Genomic DNA, 23,968 nt, shown 5'->3' with positions numbered 1-23,968 from the left:
ACCCGAGGGAATCCAAAGGGTCTGACCCACAAAAAAACCCTACCCAAAACAGTCTCTCTTGTGCCTTTTCGTCGCCTCCCTGGCTGGGCCAGACTGCGAAGGGTGTGCCACACTGCAGAAACCTTATCTGATCCTTGGGAACTCAGGGATTGTCAACTACACTAATCTGTTTGATCTAAGAGGAAACTGAAATTGGAGAATTGGATAAGATTTTGGACGGGGGTTGTCTGTATGGCTGGGGTGGAGAGGAGAATGGAGAGGAGGCTAAATGCTATCTGTCTGGAATTTTAACAATCACAGAGAGGTTATTGTTGAAAAATGGTTAGATATAGTCAGAAGTATGTACCTTGCTGGTGATGGGAATGTACATACTTTTGCATATTTAGTAAGATATTATGGAATTACTGAGACATAAAATTGCATCTCGATATCACAGATCACTTTGTCATGTACTTCTTGTGTTGCAATTGTTAGCATCTGGCAATATGTATAACCTAAAGCTAAACTGTGACATTCCTGCACCTCTAGTGCCACCAAACGTAATTGCACAACAGATTGTCCCACCCCAAATTCATGCCATTGTTTGAGACAAGTTTGCTATGTTGAGCTAGTTGGGATGCTCAAACAGCATAGTTTTGATAGCAGAAAGAGCCACAGTGTAGGCTAGAATATACTTTGACTAAGACTGTTTTGTCACTGAATTAACTATGTAAACTTCAGGCGCATGCTCTGAGAAAGCACACAGATGTGTTCGTTTGTCTAGAAAAGCTTGGTTGCATGTGGATAAGTCCATGCGTACTGTATTGAAAGTGTAATTCACTGGCTTCGATTTGATTATGATTCAAAGGGTAATGATTTGATTATTCACGATGCATCTTGTCCTTCGATATCTTTCTTTTTCAGTTTCTTCAAAATGTATTTTTTACTCTCTATTTTTTCCATTTCAGGTTTTTATTTAACAGCTGTTTTAAAAATCAGAATTAGTCACATTACATAAACTGGCCTTTTACATTCAGTACGAGCTGTGATCAAAACATGGAACATCCACAAGATTAAATAAATGGTTATAAAGTTTAAAAGAGTATCTCAGTTTTTCAGTTTCTTTCCTTTGAACCTTATAAAAAAAATATCTTAAAAAGCACAAAAAAAAAATATTGGTACTCCAACAAAACACACTGAATACTATTACTTCAACTGATTATATTATTTTTGTTTAAGCATTGTAAATCATTTAATAGTATTCAATTATTATTTCAAATTAATCTATGCCATGCTATTCATTTTTAAGCACAAATGGAAGTTGCTTGTCCAGGATGAGAGCGTCTATGAGAGTGTAACTGTCAGCTTCTCCTCACCTGCAGAGGTGATAGTAAAGCGTTTAAAATAGCGCAGTTATGCTTCAGAAATGTATCAAGCTTCCTTTATGCACTGATCTATCCGTTTGCTCTGCGAGTAGAAGATAAAACCTTTATGATCAGGTGTGCACACTGTCCTGATAAACGAGTGAAGCCAATGAAATGGATAGAGCGCAAGAGTAGGGAAAGGCATCGGGGGAGAAAAAAATAGTTATATGAAATCACCAACATCTCCCGAACCGCTGCCTCATCATTATTTTCTTCTGCGTTTCCCCCTGTTCTGTGCAAATCAGTGCAATTATGGGTGCAAGCTCGTCTTCAATGTTGTTTGTTGGCTTCTTATCACAAATAAACTCTCCTGTTTCTATGTGCATGGGTTTGTGAAAGAAGTTCAGGATCGTGGTTTCATTTAACACAAAAATGGTCAAGTGTTTGATACAGCTGGTCTGCAAACAGTCGTGTTTGTGCACTTAACTTGCGTCTTTGTTTCTACATCTGTGATTTAAACTGAACACAGAATCGATTCTGATTCTTTTGAGAATCAATTCAGAATCGTTTGAGTATGCGACGCATCGCTGAAATATTTTTTTCAGACAGCTCTAGTTATTTGCATTACACATATGTACTGGCATGAGAAAACTCAAAGTTTATTTTGGCCTGTACACTTGCCAGGGGAATTAACCTATGAATGGCTTTTAGTTGTATTTTTATATCAAACTCACTTGGTTTGGACTGAATATTTCGAGGGGGAAACAGGAATGTTATTAATGTGACACCATGGGATTATGGGAAATCCTACCTTTGAGTGTGCGAATAACTCTGGAATGTTCACAATTCAGGAATGTGAAGAAAACATTGATGATGGAAAAATGCAAATGAACTAGACATGATTAACATCCTAAAAAAAGCTTCTTCTTGGAAACAATTTCAGAATTATAGAGAAACAGATTAGCAGGAGAGAGATAGAGAGACAGGAGGGTTACTAAAGATCTGAATGGGAACGTCTGATGCTGGGGGACGTGTGTATTTGCACTTCGTTTTGAATCTGTGTCCCAAGACACTTAGGCTGACTTTCTATAATCATTCCATGCATACCTAAATGCATGGGTATGATAACGTGTATTCAAAAATGCTCAAAACTGTTAGGTGGGCCTAACCCAAAAGGTTAAACTCTTGTCTTGGTTTTATTTGTAGATTGATCATGTTTACGCAAGCAAATGTAGACAAATCAAATCGGTCAACTCAATCAGTTTCTGTGAAAACTCAATCCCATTTTTCAGAGAACACTGAGTTGACCAATATCTGCAGGACAGAGCATCTTAACACACAATCTTGCACATTTCTTCAAGGTCTTATGCAGCATTACGAATTCTATGACTATATATTTGGACCCTACAGATGTGTGGACCATAAGTCATTGGGAAGGGGGTTGAGTAAGGCAACTTAACATGCACAAAATTCTTATCTCAGTCAGTATCTGTGTGTTTACATGAGAGCAGCGGGAATTATATTGCACACTATCTCTGTCTGTGTGTCTCTGGGTTGATTAGCACGCCATCTGTCGGAACAATGCTACCTTTTCATGAAACTTCAAGATTCTAAATTAATCACCTTTCTTATGCGTTTATGTATATAAAATTACAGTACATTATACTACCTAGTTTTGTACATTTCCTAAAGAAAATGTTGTGCTAGCTAGTGCAGAAATCTCAACCTCAATGCTATGGTGGACACATCTTCTGCCTGATCAACTTGCTAAGGTGTTCTGGTGGTTGCTTAAACATTACTAGATAGTTGCCTTGTAAAAGATTCTCCATTTAAATACAAAAAAGGACATTCTTGTTAAAAATACAGGGTTCAAAACCTAATTATGTCAAACTCTCCACTGTAAGTCTCCAGCTCTTTTAGTTAATGGTGGCTTAATAGTTAACACTGTTGTTCAATTTAAAAACTCCTTATACAACATTTTACTGCTAACCTCATACAAATCCATATCCATTAAACTTTCTGACTCCAGAAAAATGTCTGTTTGTTCATTCAGATAGGGAGAAAGAATCAGATCAGGAAACAAACCTTTATCATTAGGAGTGAGCTTGATTTTTTTGTGCTTGATTGTTTCATCTCTTGACACAACAGACTGAAGTTCTGTAGTAGTTGTGCAATAACTCAAACAGATCTGACTCCTAAGACAACTACGACTTGCAACTTCCAAACGTGCACCATACATCAGTGGTTTTTCTATTAACCAGTACAAAGAATCTGTAATTTTTGTCCTTTTGACATGAAAACAACTCCACACTTTAAAAAGACCGGCATTCTGTATGTATTGATTCTTTTGGAGTCTAACAAAAATAATCATTTGTCAAAGCCTATCTATCCATCAGCTCTGGCAACTGGGTGATTCTCACGAAATCCAGATTTAGAAGGTGTCCAGCATCAGAATTTTTAAAATGCCCTTAAAGCCAATTTTCTTTTTGCACATATAAGATTAAGGTCTGAACTTACTATAACCATTATTTTTACAAGATTTAAAAAAATATTTCCTATATAATTATTTACAATTTTAGATGAAGGCCATAAAAAATTATCATTACCGCAACATGACATTACATTAAATATATGGTTAAAAATGTGTATTTTTGGCTAATGTTAAAGTAGACTCTTATTACTCGTGCTCAAAGCTATGTAAAACTCTGGAGAGATTACTTTTTCATATTTATTATTTTTTGTAATTTCCTTATTTTCTCTCATTACCGAAACATACGTGATGATTTACAATTTCTTTTATTTAATTGTTTTACTAAAAGATAACATACACATTTGTTATGTAGCAGACCTTAAATAAGTAGTGTTGTGTAATATGTATATACATTTTAAAACAAAATATGATTATCTAATTATTACTTAATTTGTAAAAAAGATACATGTTGCGGTAATGAAAATGCCATTTCGGTAATGAGAATCAATGTTTCGGAAATGAGATTTAGCTCACACATTAACTGTTGACAAAGGGGTTTGATGTGGAAAACCCATCTGGGGACGGACATTGCAAATTAGCCTTGGCTATAAATGTTGTAGTGTGGTGCATGTTGATTGTTCCCACTTGTCCCTATCAAATAAATAATAATATATATATGCCTAACCCTATTTTACATATTTAAAACACACAATTTTTTAAATAATATTTATTTCACGAACAGTTTCATTTTCTCATTTATCGTAATCATCACAGTACCATGCCTTGTGTTAACAAGTGTTGTGTATATAAGTTACAATGTTATGCTCATAAAGAATCATGTCATGTAGCCTACACTGTAGTACTAACAAATCTACAACCATTAGTATAAATATTATCATTCTAGTATAACATATAATCATGTGTTCATGAGAACTTTTTCAGTGTAACATATTATCATGTGGTCCTGAGAAACATTTAAATGTAACAGCATCATGTGCTCTTGTAAAAAGATTTTAGTTTAGCTAAAACACTTTGGTCCTGACATTCAAACACACAACCTTTTTCTGAGAATAATTTCATGTGAAGAACTTGAATAGCAGCAACTCGATTTATGAGTTGGTCAAACAACTAAAACAAACAACTGGAACGACTGCTTTGTACTAGAGATGCACCAATCGACCGGCCAGGGACCGGAATTAGCCGATTTTCCGCATGCTCGGCCCGGACCGGTAACCGGCCGGTCAGCCTCACGTCTTACCGATTCCAAGCCGGTCTGTTTTGTTGCCAGCGGCGCAGGCAATAACGTCACAGCCGCATGTAAACATGTCATTGGCGTGGGAGATCTTCACTGTGTGAGTGAAGTATATATAAAGTTCGAAATGTGTAATAATTGTAAGGCCAACGTAAACCACCACAATAACTTTCGGAACAACAAACCTAATTAGACACTTATAACACCATCACCCAGCTGAAAATGCCCATTTTAAAAAAGAAGCTAAAAAGTGAAAGCGGCTAAAGCTAGCCAGAGCTCAGAGCCAGTCACAAGTCAGCAGCCTCTCCTATCATTCCTTGGAATGAGCAGCGAAAAGACCAAAGCAATTACAAGGAAAATTATGGAATTCATGGCCCTGGATGACCAGCTGTTCTCCATAGTTGAGGACAAAGGGTTCAGAAATCTGATAAATTTCCTCGATACAGAGTATGAGGTACTTTCCGACATCGCGTTGCCCGAGTTGTTTAATCTCGTGTCATGTCACACACGCAGCCTGTTATCTGTCAACATTTGGGTACACAAATCCGGGAGAGGGGAAGGGGGGTGCTGGATGGCAGAGGCAGGCTAAATACATACAAATTGTGCCGTTGTGATTTAACGTAATTTTCCCCACCGTGTCCGATATTAAAATCAGTACGACACACATTACAAAAGGCGTGGGCATTGTCGATATGGCTTCGGGATATGAAATTCAATTCTTCCATCCAGCTGTTGTTAAATTTACATGTATATTTAGTTTTTTCACCGGAGCACCAGCTGATTCTTCTCCTCCCATCTACCAGTGATGCTTGATTTAACATCCTGCGTCTACTGCCTGCGCGGATATCAACAGTGCAAATGGGTTGTTGGTTGCCAGATTGTGGTCATGGCAACTGGACCACCTTGGAATAATATATTGATGTGATTATTCATATAACGTGGTTTGGGCCATACAAATTACGGGAGTTTTTTTTGGGAGAAATAACAAAACGGGAGACTCCCGGGAAAAACGGGATTGTTGACAGGTATGCAAGCCATTCCTGAAGCAGTGCTCAGTTTTACAACTGATATTTGTACATATAACGTAAGTTGAGCGTATTGGACACTTCAGTTTTTCAGATCTTTGGAATTGTTTTGTTAGACGAGTAATAAAGAGAAAAATGTCCATTTATAATAATAGTGGAAAATGACATCTGTTGTATAATGCAGATTGCAGTTGCAGTTATTTCTACCTCTTTCTAGTCACAGAGCACTTTATTTTGAGAGTTGTTTAAGTGAGAGAAGATCCTGTAACTTAGTGCAGTTTGGGGGAAATTGTAATGTTTAATAATTTATTTTATTATGAAAATAAAATTTAGCATTGAAGCAAGGTAGATTTTGTTTGTATATATGGTCAATAATAGTTCTTGGAAAGAAAATCGGGAAAAATCGGTATTGGCAGGTCACACTTGCAAAAAATCGGAAATCGAAATCGGCCAAGAAAATTGCAATCGGTGCATCTCTACTTTGTACCAATCACATTTTCCCCCAACTGTAACTCATTCATGAGCGTTTTTTATGTTTTGCCCATATGTCAGGTAAAATGCAGAAATGTCTAGCAGAGGAGGTGACATTTCTGCAAGGTTTATGCAATTTGTTCAAGTGTTTAAGGCAAATATCAAGTTATATTGAAATGAGCAAGAGTTATAGTGCATGTCCCTCCTTCATAAGTCTGTTTCTCATTACCGAAACATTGAGTATCTCCACCGCAACAGGCCTTCAATTGTTGCGGTGAATGATAATGGTGTTGCGGAGGATGAGCGACCTTAAACATTCTTGCTAACTGTGGAAGCTAAATGAGGGTTAGCTAAACTTTCCCTCTCTTTTTATATTTAGACGGATGGATGGATGGATGGGGTATATAGTAATCAAAAAATTAAAACAGCAACATTTTTTAAAACTTCACAAACTCATATTTCAGTAATGAGAACTAAAAAGTTGTGTAGGTACTATGACAAACAAAATTTTAACTTTTATTTGGAGAGAAAAAATAAGAACTGCTTACCTGGTAGCCATCTTGAGTGTCACAGTCAATTATGTCCCTTCCAACAAAATTTCTTGAAAATGTTAGTTCCTTGAGGACTTAAACAATGATTGAAAATTGTTGCGGAGGATGAGAAAATTGGTCTTGGACACATTTATATTCCTTATTATTGTCACTACATTTACCAATAATCAACAAATACCACATGTTTCTTTACTGTAAATGTTTATAGTATAACATGCACTGAAACTTTTTATTTTTAATATTTTTTAATTATAAATATTTCCATCTCAAAGAACACAAATCCAGTCATGGACACGTTGTGGTAATGAAAAATTTCCCCTTAAATGTGGAAAAAACAACAAAATTGGTATTTATGATGTCATTTGAAATCATGTGCAAAATAGTACATGAAGAGATGTTTATAACTGTATCCTTCTTATTTTGATAGCATTTACTTTTATCATCAAAATGTTTCATGACACCTCATATGTCTAATTTCGCGAGAATCACCCAACTGGTTTCCATCTTTAATCCTCTGGGACAGTGAGAAATCGCCGTTTATACTGTACACAGAAGGCTGCAGTCATAGTTTGTAAATGCACAAGCCCTTGTCTTCCTCCTCTTGGAAAAACAATACATTATGTGATACCCAATGCAATTTACCCCATAAGAAATGTAACCGCAATGACTGAATTTTTGTAAGCAATTTTGGTGGTGGATCATTTCCAGCCAGTCAATGCCACAAGGACGGCACTAAGTTATTAATGAACTAGTGTGTATCTCCAGAATTATAATGATTGCACAAGTCATTTCCATTTATACAACTGCCTTTTCAGCTTTTCAACTGTTCCTTTTTTCGATTTATGAGCAATTATCTTATCTCCTAAAAACAAACCCAAATATTTAAAACCATCTTTTACCCAGACTGACCCATCTGGGAGTTTACCTTCCCACCTCCCAAGGAAATTCCTTCAAAGTCTTTATTAATGTATCTACATCAGCTTGTTTGTTGACTATCATAACATCATCCGCATAAGCAGAGCAAAGGATTTTTCACGAATTGGTATTGATACCCCTTAGATGACTTGTCTCAGAAGCGGTTCTATCGCTAAAGTATAAAGCATCCCAGCATACCAGAGGCATCAAGTGGGTCTCTAATTATATAAATTATAAAAACTGACCTACAAGGCATGCAGTATGACTGATCAGAATGGATTTCCTCACCCAAAATTCTTCCCAGTCTAGTGGCCAATACCTTCGAGAGCTATTTATAGTCACAACACAGCAGAGGTGGAAAGTAACTAATTACAAATCTCTCATTTCAGTACTCGAGAAAATAAATAATAGTACTTTTTACTTGAGTTGATTATTCAACTTCGCTACAATTATTTTCCACCACGATTACAAAGTAAAAAAAAATACATAATATTTTTGGGAAGAAGAAAGTTATAAAGGGTTAAATCTGTTTCTAAACTGAAATGTGCGGTGTCCTACACAACAGAAGCCCGCAGGGCACAGCAGCTCTCATAAACTGTCCTCTCATCTCTAGCTTCTCCAAGACTCTCAGCCCTGTACATGAACTGTAATACGGTGATTTTCTGCATATTTAATTTTATTCTGGTAAGGCGCCAGATGCGAGATTCAGGAGATTCAGGTATGAGGAAACCGTCTGAACACATTTAACCACTAATCAAACTTCACTTGGTTTTAAGGTAGGCAATGTTTTAACTGTGTCAAACATTAACACAATATAGTTTGACAAATATGTGTGGATATCTTGTTTACTTGCTACTATATGTCTAAAACAAACTTTTTAAATACCATAGAAAGATACAATGCCAATAGTGTTGGAAATTAATGGGGACTCGAGAGCAAAAATGACACAGAAATTCAAAATATGGGGGCAAAAAATGCCCACACAATGAGTCCCCGTTTTTATTAATAATATCTGCTATAGGGGGCCCGGGTAGCTCAGCAAGTAAAGATGCTGACTACCACCTCTGGAGTTCACGAGTTTGAATCCCATAAGAATTTGGAAGGTACCTCCATTTGATCTATACTCAAAAATCCCGACCTTAACAGCGCCACCTGTGCCTAGATAAAGCAGATTTAAACTGGTCTTTCAAAATAATTGACTGTGCCAATTTTTGAACTTTCAAAATATACATTTTTTAAAACATTTAGAGATCAAGTTGTGAAATTGATGGCATAATTGTTTAGTTTCTGCTTTACAATAATCCTACCATATTTGCAGAGACTTTTCATTTCTTAATTTTCCCCAAAATAATTAAAATATATCGTTAAAATGTGCAGTTTTAAGATGACGAAAAGCCCTATTTGACTTGACTTGAATAACTATGATTTAAGAAACCAACTGGATATTGCGATGGTGCTTAAAACAATACAACCTGTCTAGTCTATTAAAGACATCTAGTGGGAATTCACTAGGGGAGTGTATTGTGCCCAGTAAAAGCCAGGCTTTTTTGCATGCCCAGTAAAAGCCAGGTTTTTTGCATGCACTGTCTGCGCTGGTTTAGCGCCCGATTCACTAAAGAAATAATGCAGCTCAAGCAACGGTGCAAACACACCCACAAAATCGCTGCTTAATGCAGTTTGCATGTGCAGTTCTGATCTAGCAGGCCAATTCGGAGCGCTATATAGCAGAGGATGCAGCAGACCACCGTGATCTAACACACTCTGCTGGGACTGTACAGAATCACAGCACTACTGTGATCCAGACACCTAAATCATCTCTTTAACAAGCCTAAGGTGCACTTGACTACATACATCTGGATATATGCCATGTTATAACACTCTTCTCAATCTTTGCATCATTAATTGATGAATTTCTGCTGATATGATTGCTTGAAAATGTACATAAACATCTTTTTAAAATAAAAATAATTTTTATCTCATGCTTTTATTTGGCGATAATATGGATATGTGAATTGCAGCAAGCATTTTTTGTGAATGGAGTGCAATCTAAAATAAACCCAATTTGAATATTAAGGATGCATGCTTGCTTGGAAAGGAATGACAAAAACTTTATTTAAATACTCTTTAAGCAGATGCAGTCAATGAGAGATGAAGTCAATAAGAGGCATGTGTTTGTGCTGAAATACCATGCACAAAAGTGTAACAACTGTTTAGTGAATTCGCTTCTTCCTCTTAAGGTCTGGAAAATATTCAACAACCAGTACTCCTACAAAAGTTTTGGTCAATTTTAGAAACTGCTTGATCTCAACAGCACCATAATTACAACATTTCCCTCCACTCTGACAACAAGCACTAGAAACAGAGAATTCACTCTCCCTGCCCACATCCTCTACATCATATTTTTTCCCCATGTTGTTCTGGCTTGTTTTGTAACAGAACTCTTTTCATTTTTCTTCCTCTTTAATGGTGCTTTAAATACAACCTGATCCAAGTTCATCACAGAGATGTCGACCTTACTCACACTTTCTGAAAGGGATTTTGCATCATGAAACTTGTCAGTGTGTCCACAAGCTCACTAACACTTTATAATAATGGTCCATCATTAATAAGTAATTATGCAGGAATTATTGCAGGACAAATGAGTTGTCCTACATTAACACTTTAGTTATTGCTATTAACTAATAAGGAAACACCATTAACTAATCAGTAAGTAATAGTGAACTGATGACTGATGTAGTTCACTGTTAGATAACCAAGAATTACTGAATTTGATTTGCCTCATTGAGAACTATTAACTAACTATGGCTAATTTGAAATAACTACTAATAAATTACTAATCAGAACATTAACGCGTTCCTAAAATGTGAATGATTAAGTTTTTATTGTGAACAAGATCATGAAATGCGCATTCAGAGAAACATGCGCCTCAAGTGCGTTCTTTATGGAAATTAAATTATGAATGTAATAGCTCGCTAAATCATGGCTACAGTGTCTGGTAGAGTATCATAGTCAGCTTACCTTACTGAAATGTAGGGATGTATGTGCCCAACCTGTGTATTCCTTGGGATATCTCTTCTGTTTATTACAAATTATTAACTTTGGCATGTTAGATATTGCTGGAGGTCTTTTATACATTTACATTTTACATTTATGTATTTTGCCAGATGCTTTTATCCAAAGCGACTTACAGTGAACTTATTACAGGGACAATCCCTGGAGTTAAGTGCCTTGCTCAAGGACACAATGGTGGTGGCTGTGGGGCTCGAACCAGCGACCTTCTGATTAACATTTATGTGCTTTAGCCCACTACACATAAGTAATGAGTCAAGCGTTACCACATAAATATGAAGGAATTACAAATGATTTGGACCATTATTTTAAAGTCATGGTAACGCATTATTAATTAATGAGATTTTACCTTTTCCTTCCTTGGGAGTTAAAGGTTATCTGGACCATTATTCTAAAGTGAAAACACATTATAAAGCATTAATATTAACCGAGGTGTTACTTGTCAGATAGTAATGAATATTCAAGTGTTTGTTTCTACATTCCATTTAATCAAACAGATAGTTTAACAGAAACATTCACAGACATTAAAAAAAAAACTTATACCATTAAATTATGAATCATTGAAATAATTTAACGTAATTGCATACTTAACTAAACACAGTCTTTTCGCAAACCTTTAGCAGGATAATACTTTAACAGCTAGTGCTCATGGTTACTGCATTTTTTTTAAAAGTCTTATACCTTAACATAAAGTAAAATAATAAATCAGGACAAATATTAGACTTATGTGTTTAAAGGACAAGTGCGTTGACCTCCACAAGAAAACCACTGTGCAGATATGAGGCAGATTCCACCTATCTGTGTACTTCCGCCCTAGACAGTCCACTCAGTAAATACACAGTATTACTAACATTTAAAATTTTTATAAAATGTATTTTACGTTTGCTCATTTGCCTGTGTTCGGTCTGAACAGAACTTATGTTAAGAGCCACAGGAGGGCGGAGCAAAATCGTACTCGCTCTTATTTCAGTTTCAGCACGAGCATTGAATATGGTGAACCCTGATTGGATTAGAAGCTTGATGGACATGAAACTCCTCATTTTTTTTTTTTTTTTCACTGGATCCATAAAGTTACTTAGAATAATTATTTTTTAAATGCACTTCACATAAAATTAAACACTTCTTGTAAGGTATCTGTGACTAAAAAACAAAACAAATTATTTTTTTGTATATTCAAGTGTTTTTTTCATTCATTAATAAATGGTAAATGGTCTGCACTTATATAGCAGTATTCAAAGCGCTTTACACTGTGTCTCATTCACACACTCACACACCAATGATGGCAGAGCTGCCATGCAAGGCGCTAGCCTGCCATTGGGAGCAACTTGGGGTTCATTTCAAGGACACTTCGGCATGTGGAGTCATGTGGGCCGTGAATCGAAACACCAACCCTGCGATTAGTGGCCAACACGCTCTACCGCTATGAGCCACAGCCTCCCCTGTAATAATGCGTTACCATGACCCTCGCTTTAAAATAATGGTCCAAATCATTAGTAATTCCTTCATATTTATATGGTTACACTTGACTCATTAGACCTCCAGCAATATCTAACATGCCAAAGTTAATAATTTGTAATAAACAGAAGAGATATCCCAAGGAATACACAGGTTGGGCACATACATCCCTACATTTCAGTAAGGTAAGCTGACTATGATACTCTACCAGACACTGTAGCCATGATTTAGAGAGCTATTACATTCATAAATTAATTTCCATAAAGAACGCACTTGAGGCGCATGTTTCTCTAAATGCGCATTTCATGAAAACTTAATCATTCACATTTTAGGCACACTTTAATGTTCTGATTAGTAATTTATTATAGTTATTAGTTATTAGTAGTTATTTCAAATTAGCCATAGTTAGTTAATAGTTCTCAATGAGGCAAATCAAATTCAGTCATTCTTGTTTACCTAACAGTGAACTACCTCAGTCATCAGTTCACTATTACTTACTGATTAGTTAATGGTGTTTCCTTATTAGTTAATAGCAATAACTAAAGTGTTAATGTAGGACAACTCATTTGTCCTGCATTAATTTCTGCATAATTACCTATTAATGATGGACCATTATTATAAAGTGTTACCCAAGCTCTTCCTCACCCTTGACAGCATTAGTGTTATTGTATAATTATCATCATCATCATTAGACTAAGTTATTGATTGAATCTGCAGCACTGGCAAATTGTTCATCTTCACCTTGCACGCCACCTTGAAGTTCATTGTTTACAGGACAAGCAAGAGCTGTCCGGCAACGAATTCCTAAACCTTTCTCTACCAACTCAATTTCTTTGTCTACAGTACTCAAGAACAAAACAATAGCATTGCTCATTCTTGATGCTGCTAACACACATTTATGGCCCACTACATCTCCAACGGCCAAACTGCACCCAGAATGCACTCCGACAGAGAGAGAAAGACTCATACAACAGCATAATCTTTCTCTCTTCCTCAGAAAGCCCCCCTTAAAAATACATAAACAACTCAATAGCAGAGACGGGATGCACTGACAGTCATTCTTATGTGACTAACAGGGGACCATAAACCTGAAACCACCACAGCATTTCCTCTTCCTGTAAAAGACAAATTAATTTCATGTTTCCTGTGGAACGGAAAAAATAAAAATGAGGTTCTGTTTCCTGAGAAACAGCTCAGATGAATGACCTTATGTATACAGATGCAAGCAGCATGCGAAAACAGCAAGTTAGTGAGTTTTCAGACACCCACACAAACACATACCTGTTTTTGATGCGTAGCTTCACTCCTCCACAGCATCTGTTTTCTCTGGAAGGGCTGAGGGGATGTGATTCACAATAGCAAGGACCTGGACAACACTCCCTATAAATACACACACACACAGACAGATGTCTAAATTAGGGTTTCATACTTTAATAAAATCACTTACACTTAAAGGGCCCAGAATTATTTATTTTTTTAAAGAGCACTTTCACAATATTCTCTAATGTTCAAAGCACAATGTGCACAAAGCGCAGGACTAGAGATAATATTGCAGGTACATATCTAGCTCACGACATCTGGCAATTTAAACCTATTAATTTAAGCAGTGTCAGACAGAATCATCAAAAGACTCTCACATACAGGAACATTACTAACAGCACAGGATTTAACATACGACTGTGATTGTCTTGAAAAGTATTCGGCACGTTCAGCACAAGTTCGGCACAAGTTTCTCGTCTTTAATGCTTAAACTTCTTGCAGAGTGTTTTACAGTGCTGCTGACTATTATTCACTTTTAAGCACAGGAAGTTATCATCATGCAAAAACAATCTCTAAGAAGTGGCGTCTCTCAATAAATTTGAGAATTAATTAAATCCACAAACACTAAATATATTAATGTTATTAGTCGACCCCACTAATCAACTAGTCAGTTCTTGGTTGACTAGTTGACCCCTACTCTACATTCTGTTGATAATTCTTATGATACCTTCGGTATATTTTTTCGCAGAGAGCTGTACATCGATTTTATCACTCTGAAGGAGACAACGTAAAATCAGATATTTTTAGTGAGTATATTACAGTTGCAGGCATAATGCGTGCAACTAACCTCAGCGGAGAGCTGTTTCATGTAGGTTACTTTGTCAAACATGTGTGTATGTTTGTCTTTTGATGGTCTATTTGGAATTTGGGGAATAAACAAAGTGAAACAATGACTGGGAGGATGGACTTTCTTTTTCTCTTTTTACACGTTCACATGAGTGTATTGTGTGCATGGTTGTGTGTGATGACTCAACTCAAATCTCATGTTATTGTGGATGTATTTGACAAAGGAGGCACATGGGTGCCTTACATCCACAGGAGTTTCTATCAACATACAGGCCAGTTTTCTCCTGGGCACTGCTTTGATAATAACATTGTCCAAATCAGTAACTGGAGCGTGTCAGGAACATACACCAATCACAAACTGTGTTTCTCTTTTCACTCCATGCAGCTAGGCAATTTTGCATTTGCTAAATGCTTCATTGTATAAAACACAAATCTATTCCAATCTATAGCCACAGTCTGCCGGCTGATAACTATTGTGGAGGATTAAAAGATTTAATGCCCATTACAATAAATATGCAACCTATGTGGGGACTAGTTCTTTCAATTAGTCAAACTCCCACTTAGACTTTGGAAAACATTTAATGCTACTTGAATTAGTAATATTTTAGAGCATTTCTATCTTTATACTGTCGAAGGCTTTGTTTGGAAAAAGTAATAAAGCATTTTTTACATAGTGTTTAATTTTCTTTCCTTTGAAGGAAATAAATGCATTTTGACAAGTCTTGTAGAGTCCATGCCTCAGCAGGTGCTATTTTGGCAGCACATGGAGGACCAACAGCATATTAGGCAGCTGTTCATAAAGTTTTGACTCATCAGAATATACTGTATATTATAAAACATTATAAAAGTGTTTTCAAACAACATTTAAGTAATCACAAAAGCTAGATTGCTAGTATGTCAGTGCATATATTTTTGCCAAATTGATGCTCATACATAGAAGTTGTGTTCACCTGAGAAGGTGACCAGAGCAACAATAGGGCACTCGTTACGTTTGGATAAGTATCAGACTTTAATACTCTCATTTAACACTTAATTATAGGTGTAGATATCACAACGATATCACACGCATACAAGAAATTTTAAAACATCATTAAGATAGTTGACGTTTGGCTAACTTTGCTAGGAGTCCCAAAAGACAATTTGGGTTTTATGAGACCAACCTCACAGACATAAAAAAAACCTGCATCCCAAAAATTACAAACATGAATTTTGTAAATGGAATTTTAAGAAACATGTGAATGTACATGAACACTTTGTATATCAAGAGAAAGATCTAGGCTTTATCTCAAAGGCTTGACCATAAGAAATAATCTTTTCATTCTTCCTTGTAAATTAGCTTACAAAAGCCTATTTATGATTACGCTGTCCACTGAGAATGAACTGTGTACAAGTTGAGTAATCGGATCACTGAATAGTTGTTCTGCAATTGATTACTAAAAGATTTGCACTTCAATGGAGTTTTAGACATTATCAGGCTGGTATCTTTGGAGAACACTTGTTGAAATCAGTATTAAAGTCAAGACAAAGGTATTTGTTTTTTTTATTGCCAGACATACTGCAACTACAAGAGCTTATAGATGACAAAAAAACAGCTACAGTTGAAGTCAGAAGTTTACATACACTTAGGTTGAAGTCATTAAAACAAATTTTTTAACCACTCCACAGATATAGCAAACTATAGTTTTGGCAAGTCGTTTAGGGAATCTACTTTGTGCATGACATAAGTCATTTTTCCAACAATTGTTTACAGACAGATTGATTCACTTTTCCAGTGGGTCAGAAGTTTACATTAAGTTAACTGTGCCTTTAAGCAGCTTGAAAAATTACAGGATAATTGGAGTCAATTGGAGGTGTACCTGTGGATGTATTTTAAGGCCTACCTTCAAACTCAGTGCTTCTTTGCTTGACATCATGGGACAATCTAAAGAAATTAGCCAAGACCTCAGAAACAAAAATTGTGGACCTCCACAAGTCTGGTTCATCCTTGGGAGCAATTTCCCAACACCTGAAGGTACCACGTTCATCTGTACAAACAATAGTATGCAAGTATAAACAACATGGGACCACACAGCAATCATACCGCTCAGGAAGGAGACGCATTCTGTTCCCTAGAGGTGAACATAGTTTGGTGCAAAAAATGCAATTCAATCCCAGAACAACAGCAAAGGACCTTGTAAAGATGCTGGAGGAAACGGGTAGGCAAATATCTATATCCACAGTAAAACAAGTCCTATATCGACATAACCCGAAAGGCTGCTCAGCAAGGAAGAAGCCACTGCTCCAAAACCACCATAAATAAGTCAGACTACAGTTTGCAAGTGCACATGGGGACAAAGATCTTACTTTTTAGAGGACTTTCTGCTGGTCTGATGAAACAAAAATTGAACTTTTTGTCCATAATAACCATTGTTATGTTTGGAGGAAAATGGGGAGGCTTGCAAGCCGAAGAACATCATCCCAACCGTGAATCATGGGGGTGGCAGCATCATGTTGTGGGGGTGCTTTGCTGCAGGAGGGACTGGTGCACTTCACAAAATAGAGTTCAAGGCATTACCCTGGATTCCAAATTCCCCAGATCTCAATCCGATTGAGCATCTATGGGATGTGCTGGACCAACAAGTCTGATCCACGGCGGATCCACCTTGCAACTTACAGGACTTGAACGATCTGCTGCTAATGCCTTTGTGCCAGATACAACAGGACACCTTCAGGGGTCTTATAGAGTCCATGACTCGGCCGCTCGGCACTGTTTTGGCAGCACGTGGCGGATCAACAATATATTAGGCATAGGTCATAATGTTTTGGCTCATCCGTGTATATACTGTATATCAGTGTTTCCCAAACTTTTTTTCTGGGGACCCACATTTTAAAGTCGATAAATCCTTGTGACCCAATAAACATTAGGCCCATATAGTTCATATATCACGAAGAGAATTTATGCATTAACAAAATATGTATGACCATTTTTAAGGTCAGTTAAGCTTCCAGTTAACTATTTAAAAGAGATACAGATATTTGACAAAGCACAATTTTTTTTATTAACCTGTTGTTGACAATAAGTAAAATGCAGAGGTGAAATGAGAAAGGAAGAGTTGACAGGGCATCTCATTGTTTTCATATTCTCATCATTACAGTGTACACAATTTATACTTAATGAGACAAAGTGCAAATCCTTCCTATCATCAATAAAACCAGACAGAATCAATGCATGCCTTTCATATAACATTCAATGATTTGCACATCTACCAGAATAATATGAACATTAAGTTAAATCAAAAACAAGTTTCTTACTGAAATATTTTTTGAGAACTTTTTATGCACCCACTGTAATATACACATTTTATAAAGTGCACAGTATGACAGGCTCTCATTTTTTCCTCTCAAAACAAAAATATGTATGCAAACAATATTTAGAACAATAGTAATATGAACCTTCAGAGCTATCAAAAACATGCCTTTTTATTTGATTTTTTTAATGTTGGTCTAGTAGAAGAAGAGTAAAGTTTAAGTGCACCAGTCCTTATAATCATTGTTTCACCAAATCAAGGCAGTTTACCCAGCTAATGAGAGAGATGGGCCTGCTTGTTTTTTAGAATTACATTCCAGTTTGGTGTACATGAGGAGACTGCAACACGCATATCAGGTGCAGCATTCAGTCTATTTCTGTATTTTGTCTTTATTTTTGTGAGAACTGAGAACCCAACTTCACATTTGTATGTAGTTGTAAAAGGAATAAGCAACAGTATGCTTGCCTTGCTTAAGACAGGGTATTCAGATGAAATGCTTACCCAAAATGATGATAATGTCATGGATTCATGTCTTCTTTTAAGTGTCTGGTCACTGCTCAGCTTTAACAGTTCGGTTTCTTCAGAAGTAGTTAGTCCAAGCTCCAGCAGTGACTCTGGACTTTCAAAATCAAAAGGATTTTGGATCCACCATTTATCATGCAAAATGTCATATCTGTCCTTAGGGAAATAGTGCTCAAAGTTATTAATGAGTGCAACTAGGTGTGTCACTATAAGCCCAGTCAGGTGTTTCACTTGTGTGTCAGTGACATCATTTTCCTCTATGTGCTGTAACACAGTAGGGGGAACATGTAGTGGCTGGGTTTTGGACTTCTGAGTCGTGCAAGCCACAGCTTCAGAGACTTTTGAAAAGTGAGAATGTGTTTCCAGTTTTGGAAAACATCATCATTCTGTCCTTGCAGTTTCAAACATAGCTCGTTGAGAGATGAAAAGATATCCGCCAGATATGACACTGTAATAAGCCATTCTTCAGTGAACAGCTCTGCAAGTGAAGAATTTTTCTCAAGGAGAAAAGCATGAATTTCATTTCTCAGTTCATATATTCTTGTGAGGACTCTACCTTTGGAGAGCCACCGCACTTCTGTATGAAAGAGTAAATGGGTGTGTTCCGCCCCCATGCCGGCGCACAGCTGATCAAAAAGCCGACTGTTGAGTGTCACAACACGAATGACTTCTTTCAATGTTTTGTCAAGCTCGGGGGGTATTCCTTTGCATGCCAAAGCCTGGCGGTGAATGAAACAGTGATTCCACACGATGTCTTTACCAGCTGCCTCCTTGATTCTTTTCACAACTCCGCTGTTTCTGCCCGTCATATTTGCAGCCCCGTCACTCGTTATGCCTTTACAGTTGACCCAGCTCAACCCGCACTCTGTAACCACGTAGTTGTTCAGTACAGAAAATATCTGTTCACCTTTCGTTCCAGTAGGAATATTCAAGCAACATAATAAATCCTCCACAAATTCTGTTTCCCACACGTACCTTACGTATACCAACAAAGTTGCGCAGTCCGAGACGTCGGTGCTTTCATCCAGCTGGATTGAAAATTCCCCTGCCGCCTTCAGTCTTGTTATGAGCTGTTCCTCAAGATTGTCTGAAATGTCATTTATCCTTCGGGAAACAGTGTTGTTACTCAGGGGGATGCATTTTAATTTTTGTGCGGTTTTTTCCATCAATAACCGTGCTAACCATGTCTATTGCGGCAGGCAGAATAAATTTTTCTGCAGCAGTATGGGGCTGCTTCTCTTTGGCCACATGGTAAGAAACCATGTATGATGCTAACTGGGCTTTGTCATTTAATGTCACATTTCTACGGAGAAGCTCAGCTGATGATTCAATCTCCTGTGCCTTCCTTTGAAAAAAATCCAGAGGTTTCTTTGCCAAGTCGAAGTGAAGTGTTTCAAAATGTCTTATTAGTTTACTTGGTTTTAAACTCTCATTTGCGAGTTTTTCGCTGCATATAACACACATGGGTCGAGCTTCTTGGTTCGTTTTGGAATAATTAACAAAACCATATTTCAGGAAGTAGTCTTTATATGGCCTTGGTCTTGTTTTTCTTTTCTTATTTGGAGGCTGTTCTCCCAAATCCTCAGAAGTACCTGCTCCGGCGTCTGGTCGAAAGCATCCACTGGTTCCGCTTTCCTCACATTCTTCATCATTATGGCGTTTTTCACTTGAAGTAGCTTTGCTAACATTAGCTAGTCTATTTTCACGCTGGCCTCCCTCGGGGACGGTATTTTGGCTGCTGGCAGTGTTAGCCTGGTCTTTAGCTGGCTTTTTCTTCTTAATTAGCCAAGCATCCATTTTTATGGCTGGTTACCGAGTGCAGAGCGCAGCTAAACAAAAAAACAAAAACAAAAAAAAAAGCAGAAGAAGAAAACGACGAGCTCTCTCGTGCGGCTAATTGGTGAACTACATAAATTTTAATCAAGAGTATATATAGCACACTGAAAAATAGTGCTCGACTTGGCGACCCATACAAAATCTCCCACGACCCACTTGTGGGAATGATTGCTGTATATTATAAAAGTGTTTTCAAACAACATTTAAGTAACCACCAAAGCTAGATTGCAAGTATGTCAGTGCATATATTTTTGCCAAATTGATGCTCACGAATAGAAGTTGTGTTCATCTGAGAAGGTGACTAGAGCAACAATAGTATACGTTTGGATAAGTATCAGACTTCAACACTCTCATTTAACACTTAATTATAGGTGTAGATATCACAAGGAAATTGTGCACACACACACACACACACACAAGAAACTGTGTTTTGTTTAAAACGTCTTTTAGATAGTTGACGTTTGACTAACATTGCTAGGAGTCCCAAAAGACAATTTGGGTTTGAAAGAGACCAACCTCAGAGAACAAAAAAGTCTACTTCCCAAAAATTACCAACATGAATTTTGTAAACTGAATTTTAAGAAACATGTGAATGTACAAGAACACGTTGTATATCAAGAGAAAGATCTAGGCTTTATCTCAAAGGTTGACCATAAGAAATAATCTTTTCCTTCTTCCTTGTACAAAATTAGCTAACAAAAGCCTATTTATGATTACGCTGTCCACTGAGAATGAACTGTGTGTACAAGTTGAGTAATCGGATCACTGAATTGTCATTCTGCGATTGATTACTAAAAGACCAACACTTCAAATGGAGTTTTAGACATTATCAGGCTGGTATCTTTGGAGAATATTTGTTGAAATCACTATTAAATTCAAGACAAAAGTATTTGTGTTTTTTATTGCCACACATACTGCAAGTACAAGAGCTTATAGATGACACAACAACAGCTCTTGTAACAGCAATTACTCTAAAGCTAACCGAGACAGAAAAATGCTTGTAATGTTGACAGCATTTCTGTAGAAAATGTTTCATCACTCTCTTTTTAAAAGGTCATTTATAAAGCTCTGTGACACAGCTAATAAAAAAACAGCACACAAAGACATTCCAAACAAACTTTTACTTAGAAGTGAATGACCTCTTGCATTTAACTCTCTTTTTCTCAAATTGTCTCTTTTTCTTTTAAAGCTATTGTGATTCATCACTCTTTCTTAAGAAGGGTGTGATTGGTCCCTCTGCTGTAGGCATGCTAACCTGTTTTAAAAGGAAGACATTCTTGTAATTTTATCCATCGTTCATCACCTCAAGTGGCCTGTGAAATCTCAGAGTGCTTATTAGAGTGAGTTATCCAACAGGGAGTCTAGATATATCCTCTCTTAACAACACATTAGCAATCCAAAATTTAAAACCCAGTGTGCATGTGTGGATATCTCAGAGCTCTTCTGCTCAAATGCCCCAAGCATTCCTCACATGCCTGCCCCCTGGAGAACCTTGGTGGTCACTATAGAGACGGGACTGCCATGCAACTTCCTGTAAACTCCACCTCCTTGCACCCCAAACCCCTAGTGCGCTCGGCTATCAGAGACTCGCAGAATGCTGCCTTAAATTAATACACTTGTTTATTAATGCAAGCATCGCTATTACTATTGCTTATAAGTAGGTTTAGGGATTTGAACAAACCCCTAAACCTCTAACCCAGAGTATAACATTTTGGTGCATATTTGCTCAAATTGTGCTCCCACAGAATCCAGTTACTGTTAAAATAATTATTACGTGGCTTGAACACAAGTGGGGCTACAACAAGTACTTTGCACACTTTCACACAAATAAAAGGGCAGATTATCAGTTCATAGACATGTATTTTTTTCCCTGTTCCTCTCATGATGGTAACTATAGCGTGCATGACTTGTAAGGTGTTACATTTTAACATTTGCATTACATAGCCAACTACATTTTCAAGCTTGTTTGTGCAGGATTAGATTGCGCAGTAGCTCAACTAATAGAGCGTTGCATTTGTGATACAAAGGACTAGAGTCCTGAAGAGCACCACAAGTCGACGCATGAGCTGGAAGTGTCATTGAAGCACCATAAAACAATGTGGTTACTTCAGCAATTGCATTTTTCATGAAACTTTAAGTTAGGGTTAAGGTTTAGAGAAGGGAGGTAGGTTTTGTTGATTTAAAAAACTCAACACATTAACCTTAATAAACATTATCAGTTCGGGAGGACTGATACCACCACACAGTGGAAATTTCCCCACAGAATTGCTGTGAAACGTTTAAAGAACTAGGGACGTGTACTGATACATATTTCCCAAATCGATTCCCAACATTGATTTGTTGAACACGTGTTAAAAACCGGTACTGTCTCTTTAAGAAAGATGGCATTTCTGTAAACAGCATATAAAATGAGCACATGTTAATGAGAGAGACTCGAATGGCTTTATCTCATCTGAGCTATGAATGATTAGAATTAAATGTTTCTTTTTTTGTTGTTGTAGAGAATAGAAAGGGTAATCAAAGAGACATTATTCAAAGACAAATCGGTCACGTGTTTCTCGTCTTTCGACACACACGGACAACTTTTAATATCAAAATGCAGTGAAAGGATCTCGCTGCTGAATACTCCACAACTATACTACACAATAACTGCTAAAAGAAATCTAAACATTTACCAGCCAGTTGTCAATACACATTTTAGTCGCATAGCATGAAATTTGGTTGCTAATGCGAGTAATTTCCTCTCATTGTAGTAGAGGGTTGCACATTAGGGCTGGGACAACGCGAAAAAAATACGTCGACGCAAAATATGCGCGTCGATTCGTCGGACCCAAAACAGATGGCAACGCCGGCAAATAGTAGCAACATGAGTGGCTCCTCAGACTATCAGAAGTGCAAGGCGGCATGCACTCGTTCCTCTAAAGTGTGGGAATTCTTTAATTTAAAAGGAAACAATTCCGTGATATGTCGTCTTTGCAAAAAGGAGATGGCCTTCCATTCTAGCACCACGGCAATGCACCAGCACCTGAAGAGGCGCCACCCGGTTGCAGCTGCAGATGACAGAGCACCGTGCGTTTTTTTTCAACTCCCCACTTTGCACTCGATGTTGGAGTAGGCTATAAATACGTTGTCGACACCTAAAGTTTTCGCTTATAGCTATTAATAATGCGTTTATAGCTATGAATGTCGTGAAAAATACATAGAGGACACTGACAACGCGCTGACAGACAGGACCAAGCAGGTAACATTTAATAAAGTCTCAACTTTCAAATTTGGTCATTCAACCATATATATGGCATAAATACATAGCCTACTATTTTGTGGCGCTGACAGATTGCCTCAGCTAAAGCTGCTCGTGAACCGATCATCTTTTCCTTGGTTAATTTATAGCATCAAATAGGCTAAACATGAATGTAGCCTACATCAGAAGGACTGTTGTTTTAACCGCAGAAAGATGTCAGTACAGTAGCCTACAATCCATTATTCAAATCCACCGACGTTAATCTTCTCTCTCCTGACTACTTTGTCGGACAAAAATGGCGTATTATGATTGATTGATCAGATCGCCAGTCAATGAAACTCCCGGCAAATGTTTTTTTTTTAAACATTTTATACACCCCCACCCCCGATGAAACCGGTATTACCGGTGTTGTCAAGTCGATTAAT

At 37.2% G+C, this 23,968-nt stretch overlaps 1 protein-coding gene across 4 annotated transcripts in view; it reads right to left on the bottom strand.

Annotated features, from left to right (window-relative positions):
• shroom3 (shroom family member 3) overlaps positions 1 to 23,968 on the bottom strand; it is a 91,510-nt gene that overhangs the window by 27,665 nt on the left and 39,877 nt on the right. For all 4 annotated transcript variants that reach the window (XM_052104358.1, XM_052104359.1, XM_052104361.1 and 1 more), the window contains one exon: positions 13,833 to 13,931. In XM_052104358.1, the coding sequence (XP_051960318.1) occupies positions 13,833 to 13,931 (99 nt within the window). The remainder of the gene's footprint in view (positions 1 to 13,832; positions 13,932 to 23,968) is intronic.

Source organism: Xyrauchen texanus, chromosome 34, assembly GCF_025860055.1.
Source record: "Xyrauchen texanus isolate HMW12.3.18 chromosome 34, RBS_HiC_50CHRs, whole genome shotgun sequence".
Lineage (NCBI taxonomy): Eukaryota > Metazoa > Chordata > Actinopteri > Cypriniformes > Catostomidae > Xyrauchen > Xyrauchen texanus.
Note: the sequence above shows the minus strand (reverse complement) of the source record. Positions and strands in the feature narration are given on the sequence as shown.